This window comes from Pagrus pagrus (genome assembly GCF_965226575.1).
Source record: "Pagrus pagrus genome assembly, chromosome: 2".
In the NCBI taxonomy this organism is placed as follows: domain Eukaryota; kingdom Metazoa; phylum Chordata; class Actinopteri; order Spariformes; family Sparidae; genus Pagrus; species Pagrus pagrus.
Genome location: NC_140186.1, coordinates 2,375,412 through 2,394,401, shown reverse-complemented (window position 1 = coordinate 2,394,401; position 18,990 = coordinate 2,375,412). Strand labels below are relative to the sequence as shown.

At 42.9% G+C, this 18,990-nt stretch overlaps 1 protein-coding gene across 1 annotated transcript; it reads left to right on the top strand.

Moving 5' to 3' along the window:
* The first annotated feature begins 495 nt into the window (after positions 1-495).
* On the top strand, positions 496-16,377 carry xpo1a (exportin 1 a). The gene is made up of 25 exons (XM_084342630.1): positions 496-1,129; positions 2,730-2,862; positions 3,112-3,213; positions 3,981-4,053; positions 4,136-4,197; positions 4,288-4,332; positions 4,428-4,609; positions 4,833-4,881; positions 4,965-5,084; positions 5,986-6,114; positions 7,819-7,977; positions 8,688-8,870; positions 9,471-9,609; positions 10,879-11,060; positions 11,210-11,366; positions 11,560-11,723; positions 11,813-11,947; positions 12,088-12,271; positions 12,498-12,604; positions 13,209-13,403; positions 13,494-13,662; positions 13,993-14,127; positions 14,247-14,406; positions 15,265-15,361; positions 15,867-16,377. The coding sequence occupies exons 2-25, from the start codon at positions 2,737-2,739 to the stop codon at positions 16,011-16,013; spliced, it is 3,201 nt and encodes a 1,066-aa protein (XP_084198756.1). The 5' UTR covers positions 496-1,129; positions 2,730-2,736; the 3' UTR covers positions 16,014-16,377.
* The last annotated feature ends 2,613 nt before the right edge of the window (positions 16,378-18,990 follow it).

The following is an 18,990-nucleotide window of genomic DNA, read 5'->3' as shown; positions in this document are numbered from 1 at the left end:
CCAAACGCTCAGTGTACGATTAGCCAAAACACATAGAAAAAACGTTGTTTTAAGAAATACCTGTGTACGTGTGTACAGGGCCTTAACATATTGGGAAGCAGTTTATGTAAAAAAAAATGACATATATGACCTCACAGATATGTACTAATATTTATTGCTTTATGAAATATGTATTGCTTTTTTTAGTCATCATGAGCTTGTTTATGCGACACTGAACCATTAACAATAAAAACCGCCTATCTTAAAAAACACAGACTCATTTTATTTCATTGTGAATTGTTGTTGTTGTTGTTGTTGTGTTGTTGTTGTTTGAGGCCTGTGTGTTGATGTCCATGTTCCCTCTAATCAGAGGTCAAACTGGAAGCAGGCAGGAGGAGGGAGGTTGAGCCGGATTGACAGCTCCACCCAGCCTATGACACTCTATGACGACTGCACCAGCACAGCCAATCAGATGCTGGATGGGCGGGTACATAGTCCAAATTTTACGCGGCGCGCGGCGGGCCGAAACACCGAGAATGAATATCCCGGTCTCAACCGGTTTCAACCGGTCCGTGGTTGGAAGCATGAGCTTAGAGGAAGAGCACACTTGCACGCATTAAAACATCTCTGCTCTCCAACAGTGTGTGCGAATAGAATCAGAAATAAAAACGAGACTCTTTCACTTCGTGATTATGACCCGGAATACCGCTCCAAGTGTGACTCCGTGAATCTGTGTTGTTAGCTTAGCTTACATTAGCCAGCAGACTTGAACCATCATTGACTTTTCCATTAGCACGCTAAGTTGCTATTAGCCTGGTGGGAGTCGGCTGTAATTGTTGAAAGAAGAGAGATATGTTTCAGACTGACTGAAGACAAGAAACAATAGGCTGTGTTAAACTGCGGAAAGCTTTTTATACATCGCTCAGAGTCGATAAGTATCCACCGTAACGGCTTTTTTTAAATTAGCGCTGTTGGTGTCATCCAGGAAAGCTAACATTAGCTTTCGGCTACCGAAGGTTAGGAGCAGTGTAAGCCTGTGCCATGAGATAACATCGCACAGCCGCTACAGAAGACTCATATTCCGGACTTCAACTACGAGTTACACCAGCTAACCACTACTTGTTTTCGAGGAGCGGACCAGACACACCAGGTAAGTTAAGCCCGATCAACAGTAACCTAACTCACCCATCGTGGGCTAACGTTAGCATCCGTCAGTTTCAAAAGTACTGTGGTGTTTGAGCCGGGGGGGCTAACTAACGGTTACACAAAGTGAACATGGCACAGCGAAGTGTAACCGGGGGGGCTTGTTTCTCCTCGCTCTGCTTTCTACGATTACTTTCGCATATTAGCTGATCTCAATAGTCACAAAACAGGTCTATGGGTCGGGTTGTGGTGAATGCAGCACTAGGCACCAGTCAGCCAGGTGGGGGCGTTGTTTCATATTGGACGGGTTATGATTGGATTCAATGGGTGTCAAAATTGGACCACGAGGGCTGAGTGAAGCTCCAGCCCGGGAGAGTGGAGCCCCAGCCCGGCTGAGTGAAGCCCCAGCCCGGGAGAGTGGAGCCCCAGCCCGGCTGAGTGGAGCTCCAGCCCGGCTGAGTGAAGCCCCAGCCCGGCTGAGTGAAGCTCCAGCCCGGGAGAGTGGAGCTCCAGCCCGGCTGAGTGAAGCTCCAGCCCGGGAGAGTGGAGCCCCAGCCCGGCTGAGTGGAGCTCCAGCCCGGCTGAGTGAAGCTCCAGCCCGGCTGAGTGAAGCTCCAGCCCGGGAGAGTGGAGCCCCAGCCCGGCTGAGTGGAGCTCCAGCCCGGCAGAGTGAAGCTCCAGCCCGGCTGAGTGGAGCTCCAGCCCGGCTGCTGCTGCTGCTGCTGTGACACATCCTGCTGAATGAGAACAACTTGTTTCAGACTAACACCAACACAACGTGAGAGGAAGACAATCCATGCTTGTGCAGAAGGACCCCCTCTGCTTTGGATTAAAAAAAATCCAAATAATGTATCTATTAAACATGCTTATAGTATTTAAAATATCTGTAACATGTGAATAATACTCAGCCTTTCCCCTCAAAGCTCCTACTATAGACTGAAGGGGCAAATAATTACACATTCAAAATTACAGCAGAAGAATGAACCAACATGTGTGAAACAAAACATACCACTACAAATTCAAGGACGCGGAGGGAGTTTGTGCGGATTTAAGAATAAACAGACTTTCGGACAATATGTGGAAACAATGAGGCAAATCACACACACATTTTTTGGGAATGTCGTGAGAAACAATCATTCTGGGAAAATGTGCGTGATATAATCAAAGGATTATCATAATCATTCTGGGATATGTAAAACCTAAGGAATGTGAGGCTATGTGCCTTGGAAGTATAAATGATTATGTCACTTGTAGCAATCACAAGTAAAAAGGCAATAACAAAAATTGGTACAAGACTTAACCCCCTATTATTGAGCAGTGGTTAGAGAGATCTACCTGATGGAAAGTGACTCTTAGCTCAGATCGAGAGAAAATGCTTTTGCTAGTAAATGGATGATTTATGACACAGTGAGTCATTGATTTATTCTGGTTGTAAATTGATCATCTAACATAGATAATGCTTTTTGTGATATGCTCTTGAATGTTAAATAAAAACTAAAGTTAAAAACAAAAATACTATGCTATAATCATTACCTGCATTTGTGTATTTAATGTTTCAGTTGCCTGTCTGGTTGAAGTGTAAATCATTTCTCCTCCTCTCCCCTCAGAAGCTCTATGCCAGCAGAAATGACGATGTTGGCGGATCACCCAGCCAGACAGCTGCTGGACTTCAGTCAGAAATTGGACATCAACCTGTTGGACAATGTTGTCAACTCCATGTACCACGACATTGGATCCCAGGTGAGGTCTCAACCGTTGGTTAGATGTTAAGTAACTCAAAATTGGTCTTAAGTACATTACTTGAGTAAATTGTACTTATTATCACTGCAAATGTATATCGGCTCCAAATATCTATTAATGATCCCTGTGATTTCTAATAATCAGTCTCCATTTTGGCCCTATATGATGTTAAGATTTATGTGAAATACACCTTTAGTTGATCTGTTAAATGTCAAGGTTCGTGCTTATAACGGGGTTTCTGTGTTGTAGCAACGAGTGGCTCAGGAAGTTCTCACCAACCTGAAGGACCATCCAGATGCCTGGACGAGGGTCGACACCATCCTGGAGTTCTCTCAGAACATGAAAACTAAAGTACGTACCTGACTGTGAACTCACATCAGCTCAGCTGCTTGTTGACAGTCTATCAGGCCAGTGTAATATTGTCTGCTGATGTTAATCAGTTTATCCACATCAGGCCGAGGCTTTCAGGGCAGCAAGGTTTGAGAATTCACTCTGCTTTATATCCGCTGTAGTTATTGGATTTTTTTCCAGCTAATAGAAGCTCAGCGTGTTGAGTCTGCAAGATTATTTGTTCTCCTTTTTTGCTGTTGCTGTAGTGATGATATTATCCTCAGTCGTCAGTGCTGTCGAAATGTTTTAGAGTTTGTCTTGGTGTTAATTTTGTCTTTATTTGTTCAGTTGTGATGGCTTTTAATGCTTATGCACACCATCCACACTTCTCCCCTTTGCGTACCACAGTTTCTAGTTTCCAGCAGTTAAATTCTGCAGCAAATAACAGCTCAGAAAGGCTGAAATGTAACGAGAGATATTACATTACATACAACACTGTAATTTGCAATTAGTTTAATGGACGTTTTGTATAAGGAATAGTCTGCTGCAGACGGCATGCACATCTGTTTCAACTACATTTACTATCTGTACATATGAAAATGCTCACACATGTTTTTTGGTGTGTACGGTCCATGTCCACAGTCCATGGGTCATACATTTATGGCTATACATGTATGACATCACCTGGGAAACATGCTATATTGTGGTTTATGCCTGTCGGTTGTTAATTAGCTCCTGATGTGAAGAACGTGTCCATCTCACAGCTCTCCTTTGTATTTTTCTCTCAGTATTACGCGCTGCAGATTCTGGAGACAGTCATCAAAACACGCTGGAAGATCCTCCCTCGAAATCAGTGTGAAGGTCAGTTTAATAACATTAAATAAACCGATTGGACATTTGTAGCTCTTTGCATTTGCCATTAAAAACTATTATGTATTTTCAGGCATCAAGAAATATGTTGTCGGCTTGATCATCAAGACTTCTTCTGATCCAGCAAACATGGAGGTGAAGTGACATTATTGTAAGATGTGGCACGTTATAAATTAACTCTGCGCTTCTCGATACTGACGTCGCTGTTCTGATGTTCATTTGCAGAAGGAGGGAGTGTACATTTCAAAACTCAACATGATCCTCGTACAGGTGAGTAGACATGTGACTGTTTGACACGAGCACAATGACTGGCAGGTTGTGATGAGGCTGCTGACACAGAGCTCTTCTTCTCTGCACTTGTTTAGATCCTGAAGCAGGAATGGCCCAAACACTGGCCCACCTTCATCAGCGATATTGTGGGTGCGAGTCGGACCAGCGAGAGCCTCTGTCAGAACAACATGATCATCCTCAAACTGCTCAGCGAGGAGGTTTTTGACTTCTCCAGTGGCCAGATGACCCAGGTGAAGGCCAAGCACCTCAAAGACAGGTAACTGATAAAATGATGATGTCCTGTGATTTATGTGAAGTGAAGTGATCTCCAATAAGGATTAAACCCAAGGCTGCACAGATATTAACATTATTACAAACGTGTTCAGGGATCTTTTCTGTACCAGCGCTGTGTGTAGGTTGTTACTGATGAAGAACAAATCCTATTTTGTGTGCCTGCTTTTTTCTTTTTGATCCGACGATCTCTACTCTTTGTCTTTCAGCATGTGCAACGAGTTCTCCCAAATATTCCAGCTGTGCCAGTTTGTGATGGTAAGAAAAGGTTGACGTCAGCTCTCGGCATCTCCCTCTGATGCCACCATCTGTTCTCACGTGTACCTTCTTTGTCTGTGTAGGAAAACTCCCAGAATGCCCCACTGGTCCACGCCACGCTGGAGACTCTCCTCCGCTTCCTCAACTGGATTCCTTTAGGTTACATCTTTGAGACCAAGCTCATCAGCACTCTGGTGTACAAGGTAAACCAGCTCGTATTCATTCAGTTCATCAAATCTTCAGCTGAAGCATTTGTATAATCAGAGTCTAATCATCTTTATTGTCCATCAAGGCGATGGAAATGTGACTTTGAGGTGACTCACAAGTAGATAGAGACACACAGTACACAGAAAGTAAAAACTACATTTACCAAAAAGAAATTGAGAAATGTGGTGCAAACAACAGCTGCTTTTAAATAAAGATTTTTAGTTATGATTAACATCAGTAAACTAAACTGTTGGTCTATTTCATAATGTTTCAGAAAAATCCATTTTTTTATATATGCAGTATGTTTTAGAGCCAGGCCGATACGCAATTTCTAGGACTGATGCCAACACCAATGTGAAGACTTGCTAAGAAAATACTGTTATCGATATACCAGCTGATATACAGACATTTTAAATAAACAAGGTTGTTGTTTCAGTGCACTGATGTTGTTTTAGACAATACAGTTTATTGTTAAACAGTAAAATATCCTGCCTGTTACATATAACTGTAACTGGTCCATATATCAATTGTAACTTTTTACTCCTTAATATCAGCTCCAAAAATGGAGTATTGCTCAGGCTGTGAACAGAATATCTTTGAGGTTTGACATACTGAGAGGTGTCAACTTGAACTCTGGGAAAGTTGTCAGTTTCTTGCAATTTTCAGGACATTCATTCATCATTAACTGATAATGAAAGTTATCTTTAGTCGCAGCCTCGCGAGTCACTGTCGGTGTCCGTCTTTGAGCAGCGATGAGGGCTGAAAATTAGTGGGTTGATGGATGCAATCGCTGATTTCATTGTAAAATGAGTAGGAGGGCTGATTTTCAATACAGACGGGACAGTTAAACCTCCCTCCTTGTTCTACTCATTAATAAATTGTTTATGTGTATTTCAGTTTTTAAACGTGCCCATGTTTCGCAACGTGACGCTGAAATGTTTGACGGAGATCGCCGGAGTGAGCGTCAACCAGTACGAGGAGCAGTTTGTCAACCTTTTTACCCTCACCATGTGCCAGCTCAAACAGGTACACACACACACACACACACACACACACACACACACAATCATTTTGAGTGGTGCTCAAGTTAATTGCACTCTGTATGATTACACACAAGCACACTAACATGTGCCCACTCTGTTATTACACACAAACACACACTTTGTTTGAACCTCTTCTGTCACATTATTTCCTCTCTCTTTGACACACACAGACACACACACACACACACAGTAGTAACAGTCTGGAGGCAGCAGGCTGCTGTCAGCCCGTTATTGCACACACACACAAACACACACACACACACACACATTGTCAGGCGGTGTAAGCAGTTTTCTATTTGTTCACTGTTATTACAAACAGACACAAATAACACGTCTGTGGGTGGAGTGAACGTGTGATTTCAACCGCTCTGATGGGACAACAGTTAAAAGCTGCAGGGGGAAATTCCCAAAACAAAAGGCAGAGTGGACCTTGAGTGTTTATTTTTGTTTGTTCAGAGAATCAGACCTTCACAGCAGGTTTTGGACTCATTGACCCTCCTCAGGCAGCTCAGAGGGAAAGTGACACACTTGAGCTGATTGTCTCTACAGAATAAAGTGACACACCTACAGAGGGTGTTTAACAGACTGCCTGACACTAGAAGAAGATGAGCAACATGAAGGACAAAGTACTTTTAGTCTGTAGCCTGAACTAATGGTTTCCTGAACAAAGCTCGCAATAACATCAGAATATCTTTACAAGACTGTTTACAGACGACCAGAATGCTTTATCAAACGGCAAACTGTGTAAGCACTGTACAAAACGTTTACACTACGGAGGCTTTACAGGAGGAAGAGGGAATAAAAGATGAGACAACGTTGTGTGCAGAATATAAAGACGAAATCAAGAAGTGATTCGGCCCCTCTGAGACTCAAAAGGCTCTTTCAAAACCAAACAGCAGCAACAGCGAATATTCAGAGTTGGCATCTATATGCCTCCAGGCTCAGTTCAGTGGGATGTTGGTCGTATTGTAGTTGAGTTTTATATCACAGATCAGGTATCGGGAGGCACAAACTGTTTAGATATGACTCAAACATTTGAACTCTCTTGAAGTCTTGAATTTATTAACAGGTCACCTCTGTTAAAATCTTCATTCACCATTTTTTTTTTAGAAGTCATTGAAGAACAAAATATTTTTAAAAATGTATCTCAAACCTCTCAGATCAGCACTAATCTCAGGGAATGTACATATATACACTTTCTATACTACTCTCTTCAATTTTAGTTCATTTTCAGTTTGCTCTTGTATATTGTCTCACTTCTATTGTTCTAGTTTTTGCATTTACGCATTAAAACGTTATATTTTCTATATTGTTTATATTCCACTCATATTTAATACTCTATTGTCTTTATTCTCATAAAAACTGTGACCCTGACCCGGGAATCCACTGGTTTTTACTGGTTGTACTCTAGCCCATTCATGACTTAACTCAAGGTTCATTTACTGCTTTTTTCCAAAGCACTGGACCCCATCTCATGGTCCTCCTCACCAGACAGTGTTTGCAGGGTTGCTCTGCTGGTTTCAGATGGAATGGGGATCTTGGGTGGTCACATATCTCAGTGGTTTAAAACTGAATGTATTTACAGTAAAAGCAATTTCCTCAAACAAAACACACTATGGATGCAATCATGGCAAAACAACTGAAGTCAGTATAAATAAATAAAGGCCCCTCTCTGTCGCCTGGTCAGATGCTGCCTTTGAACACGAACATCAGACTGGCCTACGCCAACGGGAAGGACGACGAGCAGAACTTCATCCAGAACCTCAGCCTGTTCCTCTGCACCTTCCTCAAAGAACACGGGCAGCTCATCGAGAAGAGACCCAACCTGCGAGAGACGCTCATGGAGGTAGGATGTCCTGTTCAGTCAGTTTCAGTACAGAAAGAACATTTTCACTGTTCAGATGGTTCATCTGGTGGGAACGTGACCCAGAATGATTGTTGGGGTCTGGTTGAGTAAACACACCTACAACTCTCAGCTGGTGGTTTTTAGTCATTTCCGCCTCTGTTTCTCGGCCTCATATCAGGGAACTGTGTTTCCTATTTTCCTTACATGTGGTGTCCTGATTACACCTTCGTAATGACACATTTGGGACTAATTACGGTTAAAAGACCACCTTCCTGTGGCTGTTTGTCTTCTTGTCTAATTGTTTCAAGGATTCTGTAGCAGTTTGTTAAAAAGAAACACTGAGTTGGTAGAGTCAGAGATACACGGAGAGATCGAACAATAATCCCAGATAGAAATTGTAACCAAGTCTCAGGACACCAGAGACGAGCGAGGAGACTCGAGTGTTCGTTCTTGAAATAAAATATCATGAATAAAAAACAAATATCTAATATAATAATAATATGAAGTGAATTTCAAATTCCCACTTTCGATCACACTTTGAAAGTCGGACAGAGCAAACCGATCACAATTATGAAGATTTTGGAAAGCCGTCTTGTAAACCTACTTTGTATTTAACACTTCAGTTCAGTCCTGAAATCATCTTAAATTAAGTAGTAGTAGTAGTAGAAGAAGAATTAATCGCCTTCACCGTTTACTTTTCCCGCCCTCAGGCCCTGCACTACATGCTGCTGGTGTCGGAGGTGGAGGAGACGGAGATCTTCAAGATCTGTCTGGAGTACTGGAACCACCTGGCAGCCGAGCTCTACAGGGAGAGTCCCTTCTCAACCTCCAGCACCCCGCTGCTGTCCGACGTCCCGCCTCGCAGACACCTCTACCTGCCTGTACTCTCCCAGGTGAGGCCAGCACACACAGTCCTACCACAACACGTTTGCTCCGATGATCTTATTTCTGCAACTCCTTTCGTTAGTGGTAGATGTTTTTTCAGTTAAACTGTTAAAAATGGTGAGATGCAGTCTGATTTCTGTGATGTCTTGATATCTGATATCAGATACCAGCCTGAAACTTACGGATATCAGGTTTACCATTACACAAGACAAAGAAAGCAACAGATTGTAATTTTAGAAGCTGCAACCAGAGACTGTTAAAATAACGTTGACAGATGATAGATTATCACAGTAACAGCCTATTCTTTTACTGACAAAAGACCAGTGGATGAGTCATTTCAGCTCTAAAACCAGCTTCCAAACCAGTCGTGGATTAGTTGGACTTTTGCACACATTGTGACAAACTTAACTCTAGAAATGTGAAACTGAACGTCAGGTGATTCTAGTTTCTGCTGTGGAAGAGCTACACAGTTATGAATTGTTTAATGATTATTTGTCTGTACCTTTTATTTCATACAAACATTTAATAATCATTGATAATGTCTGTCACTTTAGGAGTTGAGCCTAGTCACACAGTCTCACATTAACCTCCTCCTCGTCTTCTTGTAGGTGCGTTTGCTGATGGTAAGCCGGATGGCCAAACCAGAGGAGGTGCTGGTGGTGGAGAACGACCAGGGCGAGGTGGTCAGGGAGTTCATGAAGGACACAGACGCCATTAACCTTTACAAGAACATGAGAGAGACTCTTGGTAAGTTACATCATGTCTGTGGTGATAAACACATGCTTCTCCTTCAGGTACATACATTAAAAAATATCATTTCTTTCTTTGAATCTGAAGCTAAAGTGTTAATTTTTTAGTTTTCCAGCTACTGTACATTTATTTTTGGACCGTCGTCTCACATCCGTCACACTGGATTCATTTACATTCTGCTCCACTTACCTGGTTGAGGCCTCTTTAATATAAATTGTATATCTGGGTCAGGAAATCTGTTAAATTTAGATCAGATGGTAAGAAAACCAACTCAAATTGTTTGTTTTCACACCTTTTTCATTTTTGTTTAGCTGAGGGAAACACCAACAGTTGGCTCATCATTTCCGCTGAATTAGGTGCAAAGTGCTACCGCTGAGTCAGAGGAGGAATTAACATTCATAACACTGTTTATTATTGGCAATCAAATACGTAAGAATCGCATCATCAGAGGAGGAAGCTGTTCAACGCTGGAGAAACAGACTTTAACCTGATATGTAAAATAAAGGAACTGATGGAAAGTTTATTCTCTCAGCATTTACTGAATAATAAGATATAAATAACTGTGAAAGGAGCATTTATAACAGTCTAGTCTGCCTGATCCATAGAAGAAACAACGGCATCTTTGTTGTGTGTGCATACTGCAATATTTCCCAGTAAATAGTACACACTTTGTGTACTGATGGTTTCATACTAAGGTTCTAGACATACAATAAACCCATGTGCTGAACTTCAGCTGTAGCCAGGGGCTGAATTTTGGCTAATGCTTGTAAAAAGGTTAAAATGTTAACCAAGACAGTGACTAAAAACCCAGTTATCTCCAACAACAACTCCTCCAACCAGCTAATTAATTACATAAAGATGCTGATGAAGATGTTAATGCTTCATCAGTCATGTAGGGCGGCTCAGCTGTCCGTGAACGAGCGTAGCGCTGGCTGCAGGCATGCTAACATCAGCTGGGTCTCAGGCTATCAAACACAGTACGCTCTTCAGCTTTTAGATATGTTTCATGTTTGACCAGGTGTTTCCTCAGGTCAAACATCCAGCTGGTCAGTTTTGTATTTTGCATTACAAATAATGCAGAAAGTGTTGCCCTGACTCACTGTGACGTCCTGCTCGCTTTCTCTCTATAATGTTGCTGTGAAGTTCGTCTCATGCACTGAAATTTGGCATCGCTTGTTTTAACATGAAAAGGTGCTCGCGGTCGGTACCCTTTAAAGGACCATGTTTGATACCCAACAATAAACTGAGCTGTCTGTGTGTCTGCAGTGTATCTGACCCATCTGGACTATGCCGACACCGAACGCATCATGACAGAGAAGCTCCACAACCAGGTGAACGGCACCGAGTGGTCGTGGAGGAACCTGAACATGCTCTGCTGGGCCATCGGCTCCATCAGCGGGGCGATGCACGAGGAGGACGAGAAGAGGTTCCTGGTCACAGTCATCAAGGTGGGACACACAGACGATCTTATATTATATTGTTTTAATTGCTTTCTCTGTCATCCTGGACCATATCTCCCAACCAGTTATTGACACAGCAGTTCTGTGTGTCAGGAACTTTTACCGACGTTAACTGATTGTGTGTGTTGTGTGCTCAGGACCTGCTCGGCTTGTGTGAGCAGAAACGAGGGAAGGACAACAAGGCCATCATAGCATCAAACATCATGTACATTGTGGGCCAGTATCCTCGCTTCCTCCGAGCCCACTGGAAGTTCCTCAAGACTGTCGTCAACAAGCTGTTTGAGTTCATGCACGGTGAGAAACTGAAGAGACTGAGTCCTCCACACTGACCAGATCGACTTCGGAACTTTGAATTAAAATCCACAGCTGTTTGCAGTCTTATAGAAACACGTTGTTACATTTAATATGATTTGTGATGAAAATAAAACAGACATGAAGATTGTCTCATCATGTATTTGTGTGGTTCCTCCTCTTCTCCGTCACACAGAAACCCACGACGGTGTGCAGGACATGGCGTGTGACACCTTCATCAAGATCGCCCAGAAGTGCCGGCGTCACTTTGTTCAGGTTCAGGTGGGCGAGGTGATGCCCTTCATCGATGAGATCCTCAACAACATCAACACCATCATCTGCGACCTGCAGCCACAGCAGGTCAGTCCCGCCTCTGGACCTCCTGTCATCATCGACACAACTCAGAGTTTTTGATGTCGTTGATGAAACTCTGCTCCTCGTCTCTGCAGGTCCACACGTTTTATGAGGCCGTTGGCTACATGATTGCCGCCTCGAACGATCAGGCAGTTCAGGAGCTCCTTATAGAGAAGTACATGCTGCTGCCTAACCAGGTGTGGGACAGCATCATCCAGCAGGCCACAAAGGTGAGAAGAGCAGGACGACTGATTGATTTTAGGCCTCTGATGTTTCCTTGATGCCCGCTAACGCTCTTATTTCATGCAGCCTGTGGGCTGCTTTTGTTGAAAATGTCTATTTCTACTAAATTGTGGGCACTCTGCTGCAGAACGTGGACATCCTGAAGGACGCAGAGACGGTGCGTCAGCTGGGCAGCATCCTAAAGACGAACGTCAGAGCTTGTAAAGCTGTTGGTCACCCCTTCGTTGTCCAGCTGGGACGAATCTACCTGGACATGCTCAATGTCTACAAGTGCCTGAGTGAAAACATCTCCTCAGCTGTCCAGACCAACGGTTAGTTCCTCTGTGTGTGTTTTTCTGACATACTTTCAGACTAAATACAAGTTACTTTGGGATCGCCTGATGGCTCGGGACAAGAGCAGTGTCCCAAATTCAGAAAAAACAGAAGTCTTCATTTAGACATTTAGGTTTCTTGCGCTTGTTTCCAAATTTTGATTCATTCTTGCCCCAAAAACGTGTTCTTGCAGGTCTGAATAACTGTCTCTTATCATGTGTGCAGGTGAGATGGTGACCAAACAGCCTCTGATCAGGAGTATGAGGACAGTGAAGAGAGAGACACTGAAGCTGATCTCAGGCTGGGTCAGTCGCTCCAACGACCCTCAGATGGTGAGTCTATTATTATTTTCCCGGTTAGTTCTGTAATATAAGTTTTTAAACATGTGTTTATATTTAAATCTATGTTTATAATGACTTTTATTTTTAGCAGCGGTCCACACAAAGCATCCTCTGTGTTTAATTCAGCAACAACACAGTAAAGACGCAGCCGAGGCCGGTACACTAAGTGGAAAACTGGAGTTACGCCCAGTTCCTTCTCAGAAACAACAGTTATGTTTATAATTAAAATCTACAGTTAGAAAAATGGTTTCAGTACCGCGACCTACACTGTAAAAGATAAATGCCAATATAGTTTCTAAACATATTGGATCCACAGTAAAAGTGGACTTTAATGGTACTTTATTTCAACCATGTTTTACAGTGTCTCATTGACGTATACCAACTTGTGGAGACGGGTTTTAAGAAGAGTTTATCAGGACTGAACCGTGTTTAAGAAACATCTGAATATTGTAAATTGATAAGATAGAGCTTATTGTTTACCTTCTGGTGAGGGGTTTTCTTCTGGCTCCATGTGATGAAACGTAGTTACTGGTACAGTTCTGCCAATGAGGCCGGTGGGTCTGTCAACATGTTCATGTGTTGTTCTGTGCTCCAGGTGGGAGAGAACTTCGTGCCCCCGCTGCTGGAGGCGGTTCTCATCGACTACCAGAGGAACGTCCCGGCTGCCCGGGAGCCCGAGGTCCTCAGCACCATGGCAACCATCGTCAACAAGCTGGGAGTCCACATCACGGGAGAGATCCCCAAGATCTTCGACGCCGTCTTTGAGTGCACTTTGAACATGATCAACAAGGTCCGTTTGAGTGGTTAATCACACCTGCCACCAGAGGAGAACACAGCTGTGAAGTTACAGAGTTTAACTCCTCGTTATTTTCCCCTTCAGGACTTTGAAGAATTCCCAGAACACAGAACCCATTTCTTCTACCTCCTCCAAGCCGCCACCTCCCAGTGCTTCCCAGCCTTCCTGTCCATCGCCCCGGCCCAGTTCAAACTGATCCTGGACTCCATCATCTGGGCCTTCAAGCACACGATGAGGAACGTGGCCGACACAGGTCTGTAGTGGCATCGACTAGAGAATTCACACAAATACAGAAACCCAGAAGAGTCGGTGAATTTAGAAACTGTCTTGGCAAGATAACAAAGTCGGCTCCATACTGGATTTGAGTAGAGCAGTGGAGTGATCATTTGCTAAAGTGTGTTTTTGAGCTTGCGTTGTCACTGGCCTGCAGGCAATACACCTTTGATAAGTTGCCTAAACAAGTCTGTAACGGACCCATGTTTAACTTAGAGGTCCTAGATGAAACAGAATTATATCACGGTGGACAACAGATTCAATTTTCATTTCTGTGTTGGTCTAACGAGCATCTCCTCGTCTCCTGCAGGTCTTCAGATCCTGTACACTCTCCTGCAGAACGTGTCTGCCGAGGAGGCAGCAGCTCAGAGCTTCTACCAGACGTACTTCTGTGACATCCTGCAGCACATCTTCTCTGTGGTCACAGACACCTCTCACACTGCAGGTACAGGAACTGATGTGATGGCAGCTCTTAACAGCTTCTAACAATTTTATTAAACATCCTCATGTGTCTTAAACTGATTCAAACCCCTGCCTGTCTGCCTGTCTGCTCCCTGTCTACAGGTCTGACCATGCACGCCACCATCTTGGCCTACATGTTCAACCTGGTGGAGGAGGGGAAGGTCAGCGTCGCTCTGAGCGCTGCCAGTCCGGCCAACAACCAGGCGCACGTCCAGGAGTACATCGCCAACCTGCTGAAGACGGCCTTCCCCCATCTGCAAGAGTAAGTAGGCTCAGCCCGTCAGGTGAACCACAGCGGGATTACATGAGCTGTGTGTGGTTAAAGTCTGTATTCAGTGCTTTTTAAAGGGAGAGGTTTCACTCAAACATTAAAGGAAAAATTGTATAACTGAGATATTTTCAACACAGCCACAGCAGCTGCAGTGGACCAGAATGCACTTATGCCATAAAAAACTTTTTGAGTGAAGGCTGCAGCTGCGATCATAAACATAACCCCGAGTGTTCGTAGTCCTAAAATCAGGCCGTGAGTCAGCACTGCTGAACAGATTCAAGAGACTTCTCGTTGGTTAATGCAGAAAATAAAGTCTGAAGGTGACAGAAGGCTTTTAATGTGGCACTCATTAAAACCTCATCAGTTCTGAGGTAGTCTTGTGTTTATTTCATGGTTCTACTATAAAGAATGAGACATTTCAAAATAAAGACTTGAGGCCAATTATAATGACTGGGGACCTTCAGTCAACAGTACATCTGGCCATTGTTTCAGAAAGATGTTGATGTTTAGTCCAGAATAAACAATTCATCGCAAATTGTGTTTATGTTTTCCTTTTTGAACCATAAATGATCTCTAGTTGGAATCAGATCATTTTGAATGAGACAGTAATGATAATTGTCAGGCTTCATTCAAGAATGTCGTTTAAACTGGATCTCTGATTCCCAAACTGTAAAAGACTGAAAGCAGCAAGTTGTGAAAAAGCTTCAGGAGAATATCTTCATGAAACAGCAGGAAGGAATCGATAAAAGGTCATATTTGATTCAGGGCTGTGACATATGTTTGTTATTTTGTCCACCGTGTACATACTGCACCGCCAGACTAACGGCTAATTGAATGTCTTGTCTTCAGTGCCCAGGTGAAGGTGTTTGTAACGGGTCTGTTCAGCCTGAATCAGGACATCCCCGCCTTCAAGGAGCACCTGAGGGACTTCCTCGTGCAGATCAAGGTGAGTGTCCAGAGGAACCAGACCAGGGTGGATGTCACTAATACAAAGGTTGACAGTCGCATCCAGAGTGAAGCTGTTAAAGGTGCAATATGTAAGCAGTGTCCACCTGTTGAATTCATACTCCAAACTAACAGGGAGCAGCATATCACCAGAGTAACCGCTAACTTTAGCTGCTGTTAGCAAGTTGGCTCAATTAGTAGTGCAGCTAGCAGGTCCAGATTTCCGGACACTGCAGCAGCTGGAGTCCAGACATATAAGACAATATATCAAAGGAGGTGTAACTTTAAATACACTGTGCTTGAACATCAGGCAGTGTGATTGGAAGCATTTGAAAGCTACAACCTGTGTCAGACCTTTTAGATTATTTTAACTTTTAAGTGGAGAGACTTTTGAGCAGCACAGGTTTCCTTTTGTGGGAGAAAGTCAGTTTGGCCAGCTTGAATCTGGAGCCCACAGCCTGGTCTGGTGTGAGCGCTGCTGAGCCTCTGCTTGTGTGGTCCTACAGGAGTTTGCTGGCGAGGACACGACGGACCTGTTCCTGGAGGAGAGGGAGACGGCCCTGCGCCAAGCCCAGGAGGAGAAACACAAGCTCCAGATGTCGGTGCCCGGCATCCTCAACCCTCACGAGCTGCCGGAGGAGATGTGCGACTGAAGCAGCAGCAGCAGAGAACAACGTGTACAAAACAGCTCTGAAAGGGGGAAAGGTCAAGAGAGAGCAAGGACGCTTCCTGTTGATAAATTGTTTTCTTTTCAAGTGTGTTTGTGTGAGAGTGTGTGTGTTTGAAAAGAGAATGAGGGGCCAGAGGAAGGACCCCAGCACTCGGTTGTACGTCGACCAAATCAATGTCAATATGTAAATGAGACTCGTCCCCCTGACCCCCTCAACCCTTGTGTGGATTCATTCTTCTTTTTTTTCCACCAAACTTATTTTATACAAAGATTTTTGTGTGTAACATGCCATCTTTTGTTAATTCTTTGCTAATTAAAGCTTTATGTTTGGCCATACGGTTCTTCTACACCTGCATGAATTTGAAAGAAATCAAAGTTATTTTTAATCCCTCTTCACCTCCTCAATTCACCTCCTCCTCTTTGTTAATATGTAATATATAATGTTGAAACACTTGCAATGGTTAGTGGACGGATTGCTCTGGTTTCAGAAGTGCCACGTGCATGGTGCAGGACGAATGTGATGCTCAAGGGGGTAGACATGTACTTCCTTGCTTCCTTTGTTGTCTTGTTTTGGTTTGTCAGTGTGTTTATTGTTTTTTTGTTTTGTTTTTTCTTTCACTCCGGCTCTCATGAGTCGGAGCTTCAGTTGGACCGCTCTGCGTTTGGATGAGAAGGAAGGCTGTGTGCATATCATCCTGTTTGTAAAGCTGTCTTAGTACTCTGAGAATATAAAGTTGGCTATTTTTACAAAAACAGTCTGTATGACTCCGCTTCTTACCCACAGCCCAGAAGGTTCTGGAAAGCCTGGAAAAGACGAGGAATGTCACAGCTCGGCTTCCAGAACCTGAAGGGTCACTCAGAATGACTTAGAGTGGAGTCCAGAAGTCTGACACTACTTTGGAAATCTCTAATATTATCACGTCAGCCTGGAAACAATCAGAAAGTTTGAGGATTCAGAAAGTGAGTGGAAGTGTCAGAGGTAAATGGGGGGTTTCTAAATGTTAAATCATGACTGGACTGAAGGTTTCTAAGGGAGCAGTGAACTGTAAAACACTTCACAGAAACTGGATCAGTTGTATCCAAAGCGTGCCCACACCATCAGAAGATCAATACATGAAGCTCAGTTCACTGAGGGATAGAAAAGCAACTTCATCACAGATAAATTAACAACAAGACTCCAATCAGCCAAAGTCTTTGCCAAAAGAACGCTGTCTCAGTGTCTCGGAGGACGAGGAGCAGTTTCTAAACCACTTCTCAGGATGGGAAAGAAGGCTGAACACTTGAGGTTGACTAAGAAATACCAGGATTTTATTGTGGATGACTTAAAAAAAAGTCTTTATTGATTAATCCGAATAAAAGATTTATGTAAGGAGACAAACAGGAGAGAGAATGATACCACGGTGGACACCTGCACAGGATCGACTCCACCCCGACCTCCAGAGACACGCTCCACCCTCTGGTTTGATCTCTGTGGGGAAGGTTTCATACTGCAGCAGGATAATGAGCCCAAACACACCTCAAAGCTTTCACACAACCACCTGGAGACTAAAGAGGAGGAGGAGGAGTCCTGACTGTCCTGGACCTTCCTCCACAGTCACCTGAGCCTAAACATTCATGGCGGCACTTGAAGACTGAGGAAGCCAAACAGTCTGTGACGTCACGAGAAGCTTTGTGGAACAGTGTCGAGACATGCTGGGATAACATGAGTCAGCAGGTTTTACACCTTAACTTGTGGGGTCCATGCAGCCCGGGTGCATGCTGTCATTAAAACAAAAAGGTCAAGATATTCTGACATTCATGGACTTTTTCCAAAGATTCAACTTTTCACTGATTCGCTGATTGTTGATAGATTGAGTTACCTTTGAGAACATTTTTGGGGTAAACCATGAATCTGATATAATAAGGTATTAACAAAACTAACATTAAATCATTATTACAGTGATATGGACAGACAGTTCAATGAGGAAGCAAATAAAGCACGTATCACTTTTCTGAATAATGTTCTGTCCTGTCAATCCAGACCGAGATAAACACTGAGAGTTGCTGGTCGTGACATTAAATGAGTCGGAGGTTGGTTGCTGGTATGTTGGCAGGTTCGTGGAGAGAGAAACTTTATTTTGGTAACATGTTTTCAAGCATACACGTTCACAAAAACTACACTGAGTCCTGAGAAAGTTGTGACACCTGGGTCTGGTTGGAAGTCACCCTGCCCCTGTGTTAGTGAAAAATATTTGGATAATGAGAAATTTAACTGATCAGTAAGTTTTATTACATCAGAGTAGATGTGATGTAGGAAACAAAATATTACAGGGTGAGAGTGGTTAACATTCAATTTGGCTGCCAGATGTTTTGAGTGAAAAAAAAATAGAAAAACTAAAAATGATAATATCGTTTATGCTGTCTTGTTTTTCACGAATTACATTTCCTAATTATTTCCATTGTTTCATAAACAAGTCCATTAGTGGGAACTTTGGATCGTTGTGCCATTTTGCATCAATACAATAACAAAAGGTAATTGTATGGAGGCCCATTTCTGCCCGTTAAAGATTAAAAAAAAAAAGAAATTATGAAAACTAAGCTTGATGACAAAATATTCTGTAAATGTAAAATATTCCTATAAGTCATAATTATGATATTAAGTCATAATTATGAGATAAAAAAGCAAAAATGGAGATAAAAGTCATATTCACAAGACATGAGATTTAAGAAATCAATTATGATATAAAGTCTTAACTATGCGATACAATGAAGTCAAAATTTAGATAAATATCATATATTTATAAGATAAAAGTCAACATTTATCATATTATTTTTCCCAAGTTTTCATCAATTTCTTTTGGGCTTTTCTATATGTGTTAACTGCCCACCTTTGGCACTTGGCTAATTTAAATTGTTTAAACTACAACTCACAGAATTACATGGAGTCAGAGTCACAAGAGGAAATATACATTTAATATTTA

What these genes read in the sequence shown, in the direction of transcription:
- xpo1a (XM_084342630.1), top strand. Translation starts at nt 2,737, where the DNA reads ATGCCAGCAGAAATGACGATGTTGGCGGATCACCCAGCCAGACAGCTG. An exon ending in CTCAGCTGTCCAGACCAACG is followed by an intron (nt 12,272 to 12,497) that starts GTTAGTTCCTCT and finishes TCATGTGTGCAG; the next exon opens with GTGAGATGGTGACCAAACAG. An exon ending in GCCTTCCCCCATCTGCAAGA is followed by an intron (nt 14,407 to 15,264) that starts GTAAGTAGGCTC and finishes TCTTGTCTTCAG; the next exon opens with TGCCCAGGTGAAGGTGTTTG.